The sequence below is a fragment of the Anguilla anguilla genome, chromosome 11 (assembly GCF_013347855.1).
Source record: "Anguilla anguilla isolate fAngAng1 chromosome 11, fAngAng1.pri, whole genome shotgun sequence".
NCBI classification, from domain to species: Eukaryota; Metazoa; Chordata; class Actinopteri; order Anguilliformes; family Anguillidae; genus Anguilla; species Anguilla anguilla.
Window position 1 is genome coordinate 14,004,909 of NC_049211.1, and position 16,382 is coordinate 14,021,290.

The following is a 16,382-nucleotide window of genomic DNA, read 5'->3' on the forward strand; positions in this document are numbered from 1 at the left end:
CTCTCAGTGGAATGTACCATTTCCGGAATTGTCTCGGACTTCTCTGTGTTTATTGTGTGCAGTGCGTGTGTGTGTGTGTGTTTCTATGTGCGTGCATGTTCGTTCGATCCCCTTGAAAACAGAACTCCTTTGTTGGGAAAATGAATAAAAAAATTGGCAGGTGAATAACTCGAGGTGCCTTCAAGCAGCCGGTAAATCCAACTGCTACAACCTCAGTAACATCACTATCACTTTAAGAAACATTTAATTCGTCATCGTTTGTCCTGATGAATGATTTGACGAGGCTAGCACCTCCTCCAACCATTACAGTAACGATGCACCGTCCTCTCCATGCGTTGGGTCGTAGCAAGTGGATAATGGGAACTAGAATAAGGACTTTCGAATGCTCAACTTTAGTAGGATAACAAACGGCGGAGTTTTGATATATATTTCTTGTATTAAATGAATGGTACCGTTAGCATTTATAAATGCATACGACTTCAGTTTACAAGTTAAAATTTGGAATTGAAGTAAAGTTGATGCAAACGACCTCGTCTCACGTAAAAGGACAGTGCATCTCGTTTTTCTCAGTTAGCTAGCTTGCTCGAGCAACTCGGGATAAGTAATCTACGTTAGCTAGTTAACTGTAGTCATCCAACAGTTCTGTAGACAGTAGCGGTAGCATTGTCCTTGATTCAAACATCTATATATGTCATGCCATATCGCTCTTTGATTTAGCAAACATCAGTGCACTGCACTGGTTAGCATGTTAACGTTCGCTAAGCCAGGGTTAATAAGCGACGCTAGCTCTAGCTGTGTTTACCAGTGAGAGGGTTAGCCAATGCTAGTTAGGTTGCTGGCAAGCTGCACAAAAGGAAGTGTAGCATCAATATAACTTATCTTACACTAAATTGTTGCCATTCGTGTTTGTTTTGTTAATCAGCGTAAAGGCAGCTCGCTAACGTTAGCTATACATTCTAAGATAGCTAAGACAGTCGGTTCGGGCAAAATGATTCCCGATAAACCCCCCAGAGATGATGTTTATCAAGCAGCCAGTGACTTACTCAAAGATGCACATGTTCCCACCTTTGAGAAATACAAAGAACTCTACCAGAAATCAATTGAAAACCCAGAAGGTAAGTGGCGTGTCTACGTGTTATTCATGTTTCGCGGTGAACTAAGGAGTTAATGTTGCACTCCATGCATCGCTGTCTGGTGGACTACAATTTAGCTAGTGCTGATCTACATGGTTTGTTAGCTGTAAAGGAAGGGATGCACTACTAAGCTAACTGACTGACAACCTAGTACGAGCTTAGCATAAATGAAGCTAATATCTGTTTGCGAGATGGCAAACATAATCTGTTAGTTTACTCGGCAGCAGTGTATGCATTCTAGCGAAATGCTTGGCTATGTGTTTCTTGTACCAATATTCCAAAGAGGTTCAATTGTGTGCGGTACATTCTTAGCCAGGACTCACCTCACACCAACTTCACTTTGAGGAAGTGGGATTTATTTTAAACTGGGGGCCGCTTTAGATGTCCATGTTGGGGAGTTTTCCGGGATAAAAATACACTTACACAGTAGTAAGTGGCATATTAAATGAATACAGTCCGTCAAGAACTCCAGTTTATCATCTGATTTCAAGGATGTCCTCTATCTACAGCACAATGTCACTACACAGGGGCATTGCCCTTTCTACTTGATCTACAGTGAAGACTGTCCCCTACTAGCCCGCTTCCTATTGTAACCTTGTGTCACTGGGGTGGTCTGCCACTTGACTACTAACTAAGTTCAGTCCCACATAGTTTTAACAAGGGTTTCCTCTTGTGGCATTTTACTTGCCTAATTCTATGATTGCGTCCCATGGAAGAGCTGATGTTTCTGTGGATTTCCACACTCTTATAATTAATCCATTTATTTCTCTTGCAAACCCTTTTGCATTTTTAGAATTCTGGGGCATTGTTGCAAATGACTTCTTCTGGAAATCCAAGCACACTGGCCAGTTCCTGGACTACAACTTTGACATCACAAAGGGCAAAATCTATGTCAAGTGTATGGAAGGGGCCACCACCAATATCTGTTACAATGTCCTAGACAGGAATGTCCATGAGAGAAAACTTGGGGATAAAATTGCCTTCTTTTGGTGAGTCATCATGCAATGAGTCATGTTTGTGTTTTGTTTACAAAATCACTGGCTTGAGTTTGTGTGAATGTTAAATTTCCTATTACAATGGAAAAAATCTTGTTCCCAAAGTCTATTATGGTGATGGATGGAACACATATTACGTGTTGATATGTTTCTAAAATGAACAGGCTATCATACTCTTCAAACTCATTGATTAACCTTTAATATCAAAAATCCTTTTTGTTTATTTGAATCTTAGGGAGGGGAATGAGCCTGGCGATGAGATGAACGTAACGTACAGGGAGTTACTCAAGCAAGTCTGCAAATTCGCCAACGTCCTGAAGTCACTCGGTACAGGGGCTCACCTTTTTTAATGTTATATTCAGAGTAACAGTATTACTTAAAAATCGTACCAGTGAAATGAGGTATACTGGTGGGGCAGCCTAGCGGGAGAAAAGCAGAACACTGTGGTAGTTGGTAACCGTGGTTCTCCATCTGTGTGCTTGTGTGTAAGCAGGAGTGAAGAAGGGTGACCGCGTTTCCATCTACATGCCCATGATCGTGGAGCTGGTGGTTGCCATGTTGGCATGTGCACGCATTGGAGCGGTTCACTCCATTGTGGTAAGTGAGAACGTGAAGACTGCAGGCAAGGACAAGACAGGGCGTTCATAACTTAACGCTAGAACGGCTGCGTTTTTTTTTTAAACTTCCTGTAACTGCCTGTACCGTCAGGCTTGTCCAGCATTGCTACTTTTATTTGTGCAATGTATGCACCCACAGGCATGCTCATTTCATTAAGATTATGAAACCATATGTTGCAAAACTATTGTCTTGAAATAAGACAATAGTTTTGCAATAACTGAGTGAGTTTCAACGGTTGTATTTCTAAATTATAGCGGTTTCTTTATGTAGGCCGAGGGAAAAATTCAAGGAACTAAAAGTGCCCATTATGTGGACCAGCTTAGGTTCAGATGTTCAGGCCCATTGGAGAAGACGCCTGCCCTGTTTGGTTGGTATGGTTATTTTTTTATTCTTTTATTTCTTTGCTCTAGTTTGCAGGATTTTCGGCAGAATCCCTTTGTGAGAGGATCCTAGACGCTCAGTGTTCTTTGCTAATCACTGCTGGTAAGAAAAGCCTCTTTTATTGCACTGCTAATAAGGATTATCCCCTGACCTTTTTGCTTGGTGTTAATGAACTTATTTCACACTAAAATTTAAAGCGTTGCACACACAATTCTGTTTTCTTATCCGTTTTCTGATTTGTTGGGCTTGTTGGACTTGTTTGACAGAGGATGTTGATTGTGATTACTGCCAACACAGGTTCACAGTTATTTTATCCCTTCATAAAGTCTCAGTAATTTAAGAATTTTACTTGGAAGTATCTAAAATGGCAGATTAATATCATTATCAGAATTTCCTGTAGATTCTGCCATTATCATTGATCAGTCCCATTTTCAGTTAGTATTAATTTTGCACTGTCCCGTCTACCTTGCAGATGGATTTTACAGAGGAGACAAGCTGATCAACTTGAAAGTGATTGCAGATGATGCACTCAGGAAATGCAGGGACAAGTGAGCACAGACAACCTAATCCTAGCGCATGCCTGTCCATTGTTAGACTGAGTGAAAAACTTCAACCCGCACTTGCGCAATCCACACTGAGCAACATTAATTATGTTACATATTCATTTGTATAATATGGTAGTGGCTCTTAAATTTCAGAGCATACTGGGCAGCACATAGTATGTGGATGCACAACATAAACTCTCTAAGCAATATAAGTCAGATTTCTATTGGCTGAGAACCACATCTGTTGTATAATTGATTCCGCTCAGTATACGTTATATACATATGTGTTCACTTATCAAAATGTTCTTCAGTAATTCAAAAAATTTTCTCACCCTTTATTCATACTGTAAGAGAGCGGTGAAGATTTGTTGCTGTCCTACTTACAGAAACTTCCCAGTGCAGAAGTGCATCATGATAAAGCACTTGTCCAAGGAAGAGTCTGTCTCCCCGGCTGGCTGCCAGTCTCCCCCAGTGAAGCGTGCTTGTCCCGACCTGCAGGTAAGGCAGGGATATGGCCCTGGTCTCTGTTTATGTTCGGGGTGTCACTATTTAAGAAGTGGTGTCCTCACAGTAAAATAATGGCTTTTCTTTGTTTGACTTGTAAGCATTAACCTCTGTGCACCCATATTTTCAAACCTTTTTTCATTTATTTAGTAATCTTTGGTATGCATATTTTTTGTAACATATTTGAAGAGGCGAGTGTAAATTCATATCCTTCTCTTGAGCCCAATGAGATTTAGCTTTTGTTGTTTGTGATAGTATCATCATTTTTTCTCCTTTTGTTTTAAACCTTTTGATTAACCCTTTAGCAGGAGAAACAGAGAGAAAGAGCCAAGAAAGTCCACCCTACACCTCAGGTATTTTACAGATTTCCCCAAGCTCCAATGCCTTTTAGCTTTGCTCAAACAATTATTTTGTCTATTACACTAGTGATATCTCTTCCCTTTGTTACACAGGTAAACGCCTGTCTTGTAAGAGCCCCACTATGTTTTTGTGTTTTTTGTGGTCCTCTCATGAGCTGTTGAACGACCATTCTCATGTGGGTTGGGGTTTATTTCATTAATTATTCCATTTATATTCTAGAATATAGGGTCTATTTGATAATTCTTGAAAATTAGAATTGCCAGCCCTCCCAACTGAATTCAAGCCATTTGCTTAGAACAATGGACCTTTGTTTGGGAAACATTTTTCCTACACGAACAGCATTTTGCTTGAAAAATGCTGGGAACTGTTAACTTGCTTGAAAAATGTCACATTGTGGTAGTTTTAAAATCTAATTTTACGTATAGTGTAATTTGGTCAACATCTTTTGACCTTTGTTCATAGTGTTTATCTGAGTGGTCCTACACAATCCCATGTCTCTGCCTCTGTGTTCTTCTGTTCTTCCTCTAATAGAAGCATCAGCATGTTGTTTGAATTAACATTATTATTTATCATCAGTAATAATGTAAACATGTTTTTGTTTAATTGTTTTATTACATCGTGGTTAAACATTTGTATTTGATTGCCCTGCTTTTCTGTAAAAAATATCAACATGTCATTTAGCCCTGTTTTCTCTCCAATGTCAAATAAGAATTTGGCACAGAATCAGTAATTAAGTATGGTGATAATATAAGTCTAAACAAGCTGTATGATGGCATTTTTATCAGCATATGTACATGTAGGTGACGATGCTGTGTATTATCTTTCTTGCAAAAAAGGTCCTTACTTTTAGATGACATTTGTAATAAAGGAATTGGCCGGTGTAGCCATTGGCCAGATTAAAATCCTACGGTTCTATAGGGTTTAGTTGTCCTCAGAGAGATCATGAGAGCTGCGTTCCACGCAGGTGCCCTGGAACCTGGAGGTGGACCTCTGCTGGCACACGCTGGTGGGTGGGGCCTCCGAGGAGTGTGAGCCGGAATGGTGCGGGTCCGAGGACCCTCTCTTCATTCTCTACACCAGCGGCTCCACGGGCAAGCCCAAGGTACTGGAGCTCTCTTTCTTTCCCACACTCTGAGCATGTTCACAATACACAGTAAACACTTTTTCAGTGCTTCATATGCAAATGAGCGTAGGCATGAGCGTGTGTAAACAGCAGCCATAGTTGACTTAGGAGTTACTTATGGTTTTAAAGTGTAATTCATTTTTTTTTCATGTTACTTCGATGCCATTACATGCCGTTCCGCCCTCTCTCTTGGCAGGGCGTATTGCACACGGTCAGCGGGTACTTGCTGTACACTGCCGCCACCTTCAAGTATGTGTTTGACTACCAGCCTGATGATGTGTACTGGTGCACAGCAGACATTGGCTGGATCACAGGCCACTCCTACATCACCTATGGGCCCCTGGCCAATGGGGCCACAAGCGTGCTGGTAAGAAAGAACAAAGTGTTTCCTGTCAGGAATGTTGCCTTTGTGTTTACAGTTTTGCTTTAAAGTTCTCTGCTGCTTCTGGTATGAGCTTGTGTAAGCTGTTCCATAAATTAATAACTTTGTGTAATACAAAAAAATCCAATTGTAAGTGCAAAATGGTATCGCTGTAATTTTCCATCGAGGTTGTCTTGTTCTGCTAACATATCTCCTGTTTGAAATTTCTTCTGTGATCCTCATAATTAAACCATTTTAACAATGTTTAAAATCCAGTTGAAATTAGGACATGTAATCACATAGCATTAAAGCTATTTTATCTTTATCAGCTGTGCATATTGGATTTGAAAAAGAGAAGTCTACAGTATTGCCTACTGTCAGCTGCCTTAAAGAAATCTGACCATCATCATAAAATGTAACAACTGTGACTGTGTGTCTTTTCTATGAATTAAACGGTATACAGGAGATAGAAAGGCATCCTGCACAGCCTGAGACATGTCCTTCTATTGTCACTGGGGTCTTGTTGTCCTCTTTTTGTTTAAAATCATCCTACTCTAATTTCTCCTTTTTTATTTTTTGTGAATATTTCTTCTTGTTTCTTGGTCGTATTTCTCTTTTAATTTTGAGGGCACTGTTTTTTTGGCGTCTCATAACTTTGTCTATCCAGAAATGTATAGAAATTTCTCCCATTTTCTCACCCCTTCCTCCAGTAGCTTCCTCAGGCCCTTCTCTTTTTGGGTTTATCCACCTCCCTATGTGGACTTTCTCCCCCTCTCCTTCTGTTCTTTCCATGTCCTTCTCCATCTTCCTCTCTCTGTTCAAATAAAGAGAAGGGTGTTGGCACATGAAAGCTTATATCTTATGTGAAAAGTGTATGCCGCTTACCTGCACTCCGTTACTTGTACATCATTAAAATGCCTTGATGTTCATACTAGCATTGGACACAATAAACAAATTCAAAATGGGTAAACATAACTGTTATTGAACAGAGGTGCTGAAATGGGACACAATGCAGAAGGACTAGTTAAAAACTGGTAATCATTCAGTATAAAAAACATGTAATTTGTTCAGTTTGAAGGATTGCCTACCTATCCGGACGTGAGCCGCATGTGGGAGATCGTCGATAAGTACCAGGTGACCAAGTTCTACACCGCCCCAACTGCCATTCGCATGCTGATGAAGTACGGGAACGAGCCGGTCCACAAGTGAGTTCCTGTCCCAGATACTGAGTCCTCATCTCTGATAGGCTGTGTATAACTGGGGTAAAATGGGTGTAGTAACTACTACTGTCCAGGTAAGGCGAACCTCAAACAGTTCCTCCTCCCTATGAGCTATAGTAGTGCAGCAATGTATTAGGGAAACGCTTAACACTGGGGTTTGGTGAAATCAGTTATAATATAAAGCATGCATGGGTGTTTTAGTAAGTTAACCCTTGATCTTTTCAATCAGTTTCTGGGAAGAGTTTGCAGAACTTCATGTTGAATGCTTCTAGTTTTGGATGAGGGCGTGTATAAGCCCTCTGGTCTGTTCCCCTTCCTGCTGCAGGTTTAAGCGCCAGTCCCTTAAGGTGCTTGGCACGGTGGGGGAGCCCATCAACCCCGAGGCCTGGCAGTGGTACTTCAGCGTGGTCGGCGACAAGAGGTGCCCTGTGGTGGACACCTTCTGGCAGACAGAGACAGTGAGTGCCAGCCGGGCATTTAAAATGGCCGCTCTCTCACGGCCTCGTGGTCGGAGACGCATCGCAGCTCATTGGTTGGATCCCGAGCAGAAGCGTCCAGTGCCGCTGTGCTGGGCACTCATCATTGCGTGGATACGTACTTTGCGAGAGTGGAGGTTTATATTGTAGATTGAATGTTGATAAAATAGATGTTGGGATAAAAAATGTGTTGAACTGTCAGGCATGTTGATTCAGATCCAGCTTCCTCTGCAGTGCATTTTGGCAGCTGAACACTAATAATAAGTCTGTGGGAATTTAAAGGATGGGTATCAGTGGAAGGTCAAGAGCAGGAACAGAATGCTCCATCACAGAGCTCAAGCACACTGCATGACAGAGCCACCGTAATCCTAAAAAATGAGTTTGTACTCACTGTGGGTGTGTGCTGAGACTGAGTAGTGACTCTGCTCTTCCCTCCTTTTCTCTCTCCTCTCACTCTACTGCTCCCTTTTCCTCCCCTCCCTCTCCTTTTTTCCCCTCCTGTCCTCTTCTCCAGGGAGGGCATGTTCTGACACCATTGCCAGGTGCCACACCCATGAAGCCTGGATCAGCTGTAGGTTCTCATGCTGGTCTCGCTGTTGACACATTAAGACGTTTCTCTTCAACAGCGCTTTTCACTTCTTTCACACCTTATGTTAATTCAGCCATTTTCCGGTTGTGCATGAGATGAGATGTACTTTATGAATTGACTTGTCCACCAAACTCAAAGGCACTAAAATAACAAAAACACACAATAGAATTAAGAAAGAAAGGGTTCAGCAGAACAAAATGGCTCCACACAAACCTAGCAAAGTCAGAGCTGCTGTTTCTGCCTTGTTATCCAGTTGTGTTCTAGTTTCATGGGCTGCAGTACATTTAGGCTTTTATCTGTTTGCTGTGGTAGACATTCCCCTTCTTTGGTGTTGTTCCTGCTATTCTGAACGAGTCTGGGGAGGAGCTGGAAGGACCAAGCGAAGGCTATCTGGTACTGTGAATTTATGACAACGTATTTACATGCTGGTCTAGTGATCTGCATTTGTGTTTATGCTACAACAATACTTATACACCTTTTCCTAATGTCTGTGTAATATAACTTGGTAAATGTACTGTACTTTTGTATGCAGTGCATGTACAGTAGATTACAGTAGCCAAACGTTATCCAACTGTTATTTAGTACATAGAATATTTCTTACATTGCATGGGGGTGTTCTTCTGTATCTGAAAGAACTACTGCTAGGGAACGGGAAGGGTCCCGGGGACTACACACTACTACAGGAGGGCTAGCACTGATCAGAGGTGCCTCGGCATTGGGAGGACCTAACGCCGCTGTTAGCTACTCTTGCCTGAGGAACAGTGGCTAAATTGGTTGTAACCCACCCCTGGCGGAATGAAGCTAATTATGTCCCGCTGCGGTAAACCCCCTAGGCATGGTTAGCTCATGCTGTACCACAGGCTTTAGCCTGAATCAAGCGCACGTGGCCCAGCCTGCACTCTTAAAGATCACCTTTACTAACAGAGCTGCTGATGGGAGAAGTTTTTCCCCCATCAGAATTTTTTTTAAACCTTTTGTTGCTTCTTAGGTGTTCAAGCAGCCGTGGCCAGGAATCATGAGGACAGTGTTTGGAAACCAAGAGAGGTTTGAGACCACCTACTTCAAGAAATTCCCTGGGTACTATGTTACAGGAGATGGTAAGATAGTATTTCTCCATCAAAGGCCCGCCTTGAAATTCACACTAGAAATCTGATTTACAATCTGCCCAGGCGATGTTTGAAGCTTTGCGAGTGTTATAGCTCAGCCGATTACAAGGGGATTTTGAGTGCAGTCATATTGGAGAATTTGAACCCTATATAGCTTGCTCATTTATCTACCGTTGCAATATAACGCTTTATATGCTTTAAAATTTGGGGCTTACTGGTACATCTTCAAGTTGTGAATGTCAGACTCTTTGCATAGGTGCTTTATTGAGGCTTATGTTTCCATGAAAGATTCTCGGGTATAAGTGTAGCTCAAGGAATCTGGAGACTTACTTGGATGAGAATTGCATGTTAATTTCTGAAACCTCATCCGAGCGTTTTGAAAATGACATTAGCAGTGCTACCATTTAGAGTTTACCAGGTCCATAAAGACGCCAGTATGAGCTCTGACGCTGCTCTCACAGGTTGCCGTAGGGATAAGGACGGTTACTACTGGATCACGGGGAGGATAGATGACATGCTCAATGTGTCTGGTAAGCACTGCTGCAGAACTCTCTCTCTGGGGTGAGCTCATAATTATGCCTCTGTAGGCCTGCTCACAGTTGGAACCATAGTGATGACATACATTCAATTAAAAATATGTAATATGTAATATAATAATATCACTGATTTATGAAACTGGTCAGTGCAAAAGATGGCTATAACATGTATCAGTACCACTGCTTTCTGAGTGGTTTTTGGATTTTGCTTTTGATGGTAAGACTAATCAGCACTGTATAAGAGAGCTCAATCAGTGATTCCTTTTATGGACTCCTGACACTGAAACATTTTTACCTTTCAGACATGTTTCAAGTTATGTTGTACAAAAATGTTCTTACATTTGCTGACGAGTTAAGTTACTCAGACTATTTCAGTAGTGCCATTAACTTTGGGAATATGGTCATAAATAGCCTCATCATAAACAGTTCATGTTAGTTCAAGTCGTGATTGCCCTACATAAATGTTGTGCTGTGTGATCACATTTGTTTTAAATGCATGATTATATCATGTCTCCAGCTCTGTGACTCTGTGAAAAATAATTGTTTGACATTGAATTGATTGAGTTCAGAGGCAAACTGTTCCCTGGAGTGAGTTTGAGTCGTCCATTTATAGTTGCCATTAGTCATGATTATTGTTCCTAAGTGCAGTCAGACTTTGCTGCCTTGTTTGAAATGGACTTGTCTGTTTGAGTGACATCTCTCTCACGGCGTCTTTCAGGGCATTTGCTGAGCACGGCGGAGGTGGAGTCGGCGCTGGTGGAGCACGCGGGCGTGGCGGAGGCCGCGGTGGTGGGGTGCCCCCACCCCGTGAAGGGGGAGAGCCTGTACTGCTTCGTCACCCTCCGGGACGGGGTCGGCTACAGCGGGGCGCTGGAGGCCGAGCTCAAGAAGCTGGGTGCGTTTGAGGGGGCGGAGTTTTCACCTGTACGCATCACCGTCCCGTTTGTGAACGTGCACACCTGATGTCTGCATTTTTGCCAGTTTGCCAGAATCCCTCAGTGGTGAAACCCAGTCCATCTGGATTCATGCTAACCCCTCATAGGACCAGACAGTGATTAATACTCTTATGCATACAACTAGAGTACTGAGTAAATAGTGTTTTAGCATAACCGATGTCCAATCTCTAAATTTGAGGACCTACTTCTTAAATCTTAAATCTGTAATGCATGATATGGTATAAGGGTTCGGGTTCAGTTAGCGTGGTACTAATGGCTGCCTCCCGCCCCCAACAGTAAGAGAGAAGATTGGTGCAATTGCCACTCCAGACTACATACAGAGTGCCCCTGGCTTGCCCAAAACCAGATCAGGTGAGGATTCCACTCTTTGCATTTTACATATTATATTATATTTTTGGTGATTGATTTTTATGTAGTTATTCTTGTGTCTGGCGAATGTCTTTGTTTACAGTAGTGTTCATTTACACCACTTGATGTTTTTAAACTTAAGTATTACGTGTGCTCACCTGTGATTTGAACCTAATTTCCTGTCCTAGTCTCTTCAGTAGTACTTTTCTAACCATCACACCATAGCACTTTAGTAACTCGAGGATTCAGGTCCTGGGTCTTTATCCAACTGTATCTGTTTGATAAATCTTTCTCCTGTCTCACACACTTGGTTGTGTGTTCAAAAGTTTAAAAAGAAAACTTTGAAGGACTGAACAAAGCCAAAGGCTTGTAAACGCCTCTGTATTTTTCTTTTCCTTTTACGCGTGCGATGGGCGTCGTTGCTCCTCCCCTTTCCACGGACGCAGGAAAGATCATGCGTCGCGTGCTGCGCAAGATCGCCCGGGGCGAGCGGGAGCTGGGCGACGTGTCCACGCTGGCCGACACCTCCGTCATCGAGCAGCTGTTCGGAAACCGCTGCGCCACTGCCATGTGATGTGGGCAGCGCTTCAACTGGGGGGGGGGGGCAGAGGGGGGCTATAGTGTGGGACCAGGATAAGCAGTCATGGATGTGTAAGATGTACTTTAGCAGGCTGACGTGCCAATGCATGGTGGAGATAGGGGGGCACTGCAGTAACAATGCAGCTCACTTTGGTGGAATGTTCCCCTGATGCAATTACATTTTGTACATTTTCAACACAGAGCTCGCTGCCTTTCTTTCATTTTTTTTTGCCAGATTTTTGCCATTTTTTAGCCTTTCTTCGTTATACGTAGGGGGTTTCAGGTTGTTTGTAACTCATTTTTCACTTGCTAATCCATGTAACATTGTTGTGTTATTTTGTGCTGCCCTTTCATTTTCACTCCGCTCTTTTTTCAGTGTGTTCTGTGCATTGTGCTTTGAATGACCTACTACTGTGGTGGTAGTATCAGAATGATTACCATCACACCATTCTTGTTTTTTTCCCTTTTGTGATTAGGTGTGTATGACTAAATTATTTCATGGTAAAAATTTCCATGTTTCAACATAACTACAAAGGAAACGGGTTGGTATTTGTTAGAGAAATAAAAACATGCATTTGAACGTATATTTTTGTTACCATTTCCTGCACTAGAGAGTAAATGATTCAAGCTTAAGTAGTCAGAATGTGGTTTCCGTCCAGTATTTTTTTAAAAGTAGAAAATACAGGTTCTCGTATATAGTTGAATAGCATTTGAGTAAATCGGGTCTTTGCAAAATATGTTCTTGTTGTGGCCTAAATAGTCAATTTACAACAGGTTTGCATTTTGGCAGGGTTGGCTGGTCTGTCTGTTGAGCTTTGGTCCTACCCTTTGGACTACGACTTGTCTGTAGTTTGTCAGAAATAAATGAATGAACTCCCAGTATAAGACCCTGCCACTGTCTATCAGGGAATGCTGGGTCACTAGAGTTCAACAAACACGCCATAGAGGTTTCCTGCTGTTTGATTACTGTGCAATTATACCGTTATATCTCAATTCAGTGAGATTTCATGTGGTCATTTATGCAGTTATTGGTAGTTCCTCACTGTTCAGTCGATCAACCAGGAATCTGATCAGGGAGCAAGAATGAGTTATTTAGGTCTATTTATTTTACTAATGAAATCCGTGACTTGTGAAAGGAAATGTTTTGTTTAATTAATGCAGAAATTGAAACTGAATTAAAATGTGGAGTAGATGCAAGTGCATGTGAACAATTTAAATGTTCATGTTTTGTCTGTGATTTACCCTAATTTATTCCATAACAAATGCAACAGATTTAGTTGAAGAAAGGTTATGAACCTCTGATTTACTACCAGTTACTATCCATACTCCATGTTGTTGTTTTCTTATAGTTGTTTATTTCTGTGCTTAGTACTCCCTTAGGGAAATGGCCATGGTGATATAAGCTTGTCAGGATCATAGCTACTGTACGCTAAAGCAGTTCTTCCTCATTTGTATCTGCTGGCATCTGTTTTGTGTGATTTATTTTTTGTATTGTAGGTCCTGGAAAATTGTAGTTTTTAATTATCTGTGTAGTATTTTGCTTTCTTTTGGCACTGCCTTTAAGTATTAAGCATTTTGTCAAATAACTAAAAATACCAAAACATTAAAGCGTAAAACCTCAGTATTTATACTGGGCCCTGTTTGCGATGTTGACGTGAATGATTGACCTAAGTGTTGTAATCTTATAACAAAGCACAGTGATTTATTATTTTTTAACTCGGCAAACACACGGATGTAAAATACATGAAATACCTCTCTTGTTTAATCTACCTGAACCATCTATGGATCATACTGTTCAGGCTGCAGGAATAGAGATTCCTGGATGGATGTTGACTGAACAGTAACTGTTGGCTCTCAGGTAGGAGTCATGCATTCAGGTTTTTTATTCATTGCAGTGTAACTGGTCTGATCTGCTCTTTCAGTTGTGAGACCTCACAAAGTTGGTAAATTGATTGAAATTTATTCTGCAATCACCCAGTTGAACAGCTGGGTTTACAATGAATGCAGGCAGATCTTGTTAATATATTTAGTGTGATTTCTCAAGAAATGGAATACGTCAGGCCTAAATGATGGATAGTGGACTCCAAAATGATTTGCATCCTTGATAAAGACCCTGTATTAAATATCACAGGAAATGAGCTGTAACTCTATGCTTAGAAAATTATAATTTCTTTTGTACTAAATCATTTTGTGCAACGTAGTTGTACTCTGTTGACAGTTTTGAAAATTTTATCCGGTTAGGCCATTTTGTAGTTGCTTTCACAGAGCATGTCTTGGGGAACAGCTTAAAAACAAAACCATGATGTGATATTTTAATAATGCAATATATCATTTTGATAGTTGTAGGCTTTGGGAAACATAATTATGTATGTTGGCAGAACTGCATTTGGAAAAGTGCTGTAATTTGTGATAACTGGCCTATGGATATATACTCCATTTTAAGACTTTTCAGACTGTCAGTTTGAGTTTCTGTGAGTTTACTTTTATAAATGCACTGAATTACTGACTCTTCAAAATTGCTAGATTTTTTTAAAGCTCTTTTGCCATCCATGTAATTAGGCACCATGTGGCAGACTGTAGTCCTGGCCTATATTTTTCTACTTTTCATGCTGTTAAACCTGTCCATTTCCAGCTTTAAGCTGTGCACTAATTAAGACATTGAATAGACATAATTAAATAAAAGAAAATGGTTCCCCAACCCCCCTTACTGGTGTATATAATTGGATATATCTGTGCACTTGAGTGTGGACTACTTGCTATGCAAATAATGGTGGCTGCCAAGTCCCTATAAAATGTCAGTGTCATAAGTGGTTTTTGTTGGTGAGTGACTGAAGTGGTTCTTGACAAGTATGAATTCTCATGTGATACGCAAGAATTTCAGAGTAATACTGCCCTAAGGCTGGCCAGAAGCTATGCCATCTTGTATTTATCTTGTGAGAAAAGACCCAGACTCTGTGCGCAAGTCTGCACCATTAGTTTTTATCCGGAAGATAATATAGGAAATTTGGTTTATTTTGAAACGAGCAATAGTTTGCTAGTAAGAGACATACTTCTGTCTGATCTGTACCATGTAGAAAGCAGCACCCTCGGGAGTTGCTATCTTTTGGATCAGGATTTGGGTTCCAGCATCCCTATCTAAATCAAAGGTCTTTGCACATATTTCTTAGTAACTGAAAAGCTTAAATCTGATCTGACCCATAACAACAGTTGTATTTAAGCCTTTTAGGGATCTCATGAATAGTGACAATAAATAACGCGAATGCAATGTAATCAGTTTTCCTTCTCATTCTCCTTATAAGCCCATCGCATATATCTTAATTAAGTTACGTCTGCATTACCAGAATATTAAAGTCAATATTAATAAATGGAAATAGACTACTTGCACAGATATTATAAAGGACTATTGGCATGTGACCACAAGGTGGCACCATTGCTGAAGGAAATATGTATATCTACCTGTCATGCAGGCTAGAAACAGATCTTGTTCTTCATGAGAAATATACAGGTTTTTTTTCTCTAGCATTCTGTTGTTATGTTGAAAAACACGACACACTGGAACTCTTGTTTTGGTGTTGATTTTTGGTCGAGGTTTGTTTTCTAGTGGGGCAGACTAATGTTGAGGTGTTGTTTGCACACACTGAGAAGTATATCCTCACATTAAGGATCTCAATGCTATGGCGTTTGGGGGATGGTTCCATTTGAATAATTCATGCTCTAGTGCTTGTTCAGGTTTGAGGAGAGCTGTGTTTTGTGTCCTGTTTGTGTGTGTCTGTGTGTATTTATCTTTGACCTTGCCTTTCTTTTGTTTCATGGAAGAACCGCAGTTTGAATCACTAATGGGCTGAGGCTAGCATAATGATGGACAAAGCGAGAGATTTGTTCTCATGTGATGGCCTGGTGTCTGATGTCAGTTTTATGCTGTAATTTCCCAAAAAATAAAGAGGAAAAAAATCCATACCTGGCATGTTTATTACGGTAATATTTCTCTGTTCCCCTTGTGTTTTTTCCCCCTAAATGAAACTTGAGATACTGTGCTTTTGGGCCGGTCCACAGGGACCTTCTTTGTGAAAGAAGACCCTGCCCAGTTGATCGCCTGACTGTGCTGTAGAAAGAAAGAAAGAAAAAAATTTAATGCGTGTCAAAGCAGACATAGGGCAGTGTAATACAATCGCCTACAAATTCTCAAATTCAGCTTTCAATAAACGTTCCCTGCATTGTTTATGCAGCTATAGCAAATGAAAACCCTGCAAGCATTTCATCTATCTCTCCATCTCTCTGATTTTTTCTCTCTCCTCCCTCTCCCCTTCCTCTCATTCTGTCTCTCCCTGATATTGCTGATGTTTTTTTTTTTGGTTTTTTTGCCTGTCTTTTGTTCCAGAGGCGGTCAGGGAATAAGCGTGGTCAGACCATTCGATATCTCCAGCAGCCTGCAGCTGAGCCAGACGCTGCTGCAGTCTGTGGCACTGTGGAGGGAATTGCAGCTTCTAATGCTGCCTTTAACCTCAGGCAGGAGAACATATAAATATATGCCTTCTTTAGTTTAAACGGAGGC

At 41.1% G+C, this 16,382-nt stretch overlaps 1 protein-coding gene across 1 annotated transcript; it reads left to right on the top strand.

Annotated features, from left to right (window-relative positions):
* The first annotated feature begins 296 nt into the window (after positions 1 to 296).
* On the top strand, positions 297 to 15,785 carry acss2 (acyl-CoA synthetase short chain family member 2). The gene is made up of 19 exons (XM_035381710.1): positions 297 to 1,115; positions 1,927 to 2,122; positions 2,364 to 2,455; positions 2,622 to 2,725; positions 3,157 to 3,229; positions 3,600 to 3,675; positions 4,059 to 4,170; positions 4,482 to 4,529; positions 5,501 to 5,638; positions 5,856 to 6,026; positions 7,092 to 7,225; positions 7,566 to 7,698; positions 8,231 to 8,287; positions 8,618 to 8,698; positions 9,294 to 9,402; positions 9,873 to 9,941; positions 10,666 to 10,842; positions 11,180 to 11,254; positions 11,698 to 15,785. The coding sequence occupies exons 1-19, from the start codon at positions 989 to 991 to the stop codon at positions 11,823 to 11,825; spliced, it is 2,100 nt and encodes a 699-aa protein (XP_035237601.1). The 5' UTR covers positions 297 to 988; the 3' UTR covers positions 11,826 to 15,785.
* Positions 15,786 to 16,382: the final 597 nt, after the last annotated feature.

Excerpts from the sequence above, each read along its gene's own strand:
- acss2 (XM_035381710.1), top strand. The coding sequence starts at position 989 with ATGATTCCCGATAAACCCCCCAGAGATGATGTTTATCAAGCAGCCAGT. Across the intron at positions 2,456-2,621 it reads CAACGTCCTGAAGTCACTCG|GAGTGAAGAAGGGTGACCGC; the intron begins GTACAGGGGCTC and ends GTGTGTAAGCAG. Across the intron at positions 8,699-9,293 it reads GACCAAGCGAAGGCTATCTG|GTGTTCAAGCAGCCGTGGCC; the intron begins GTACTGTGAATT and ends GTTGCTTCTTAG.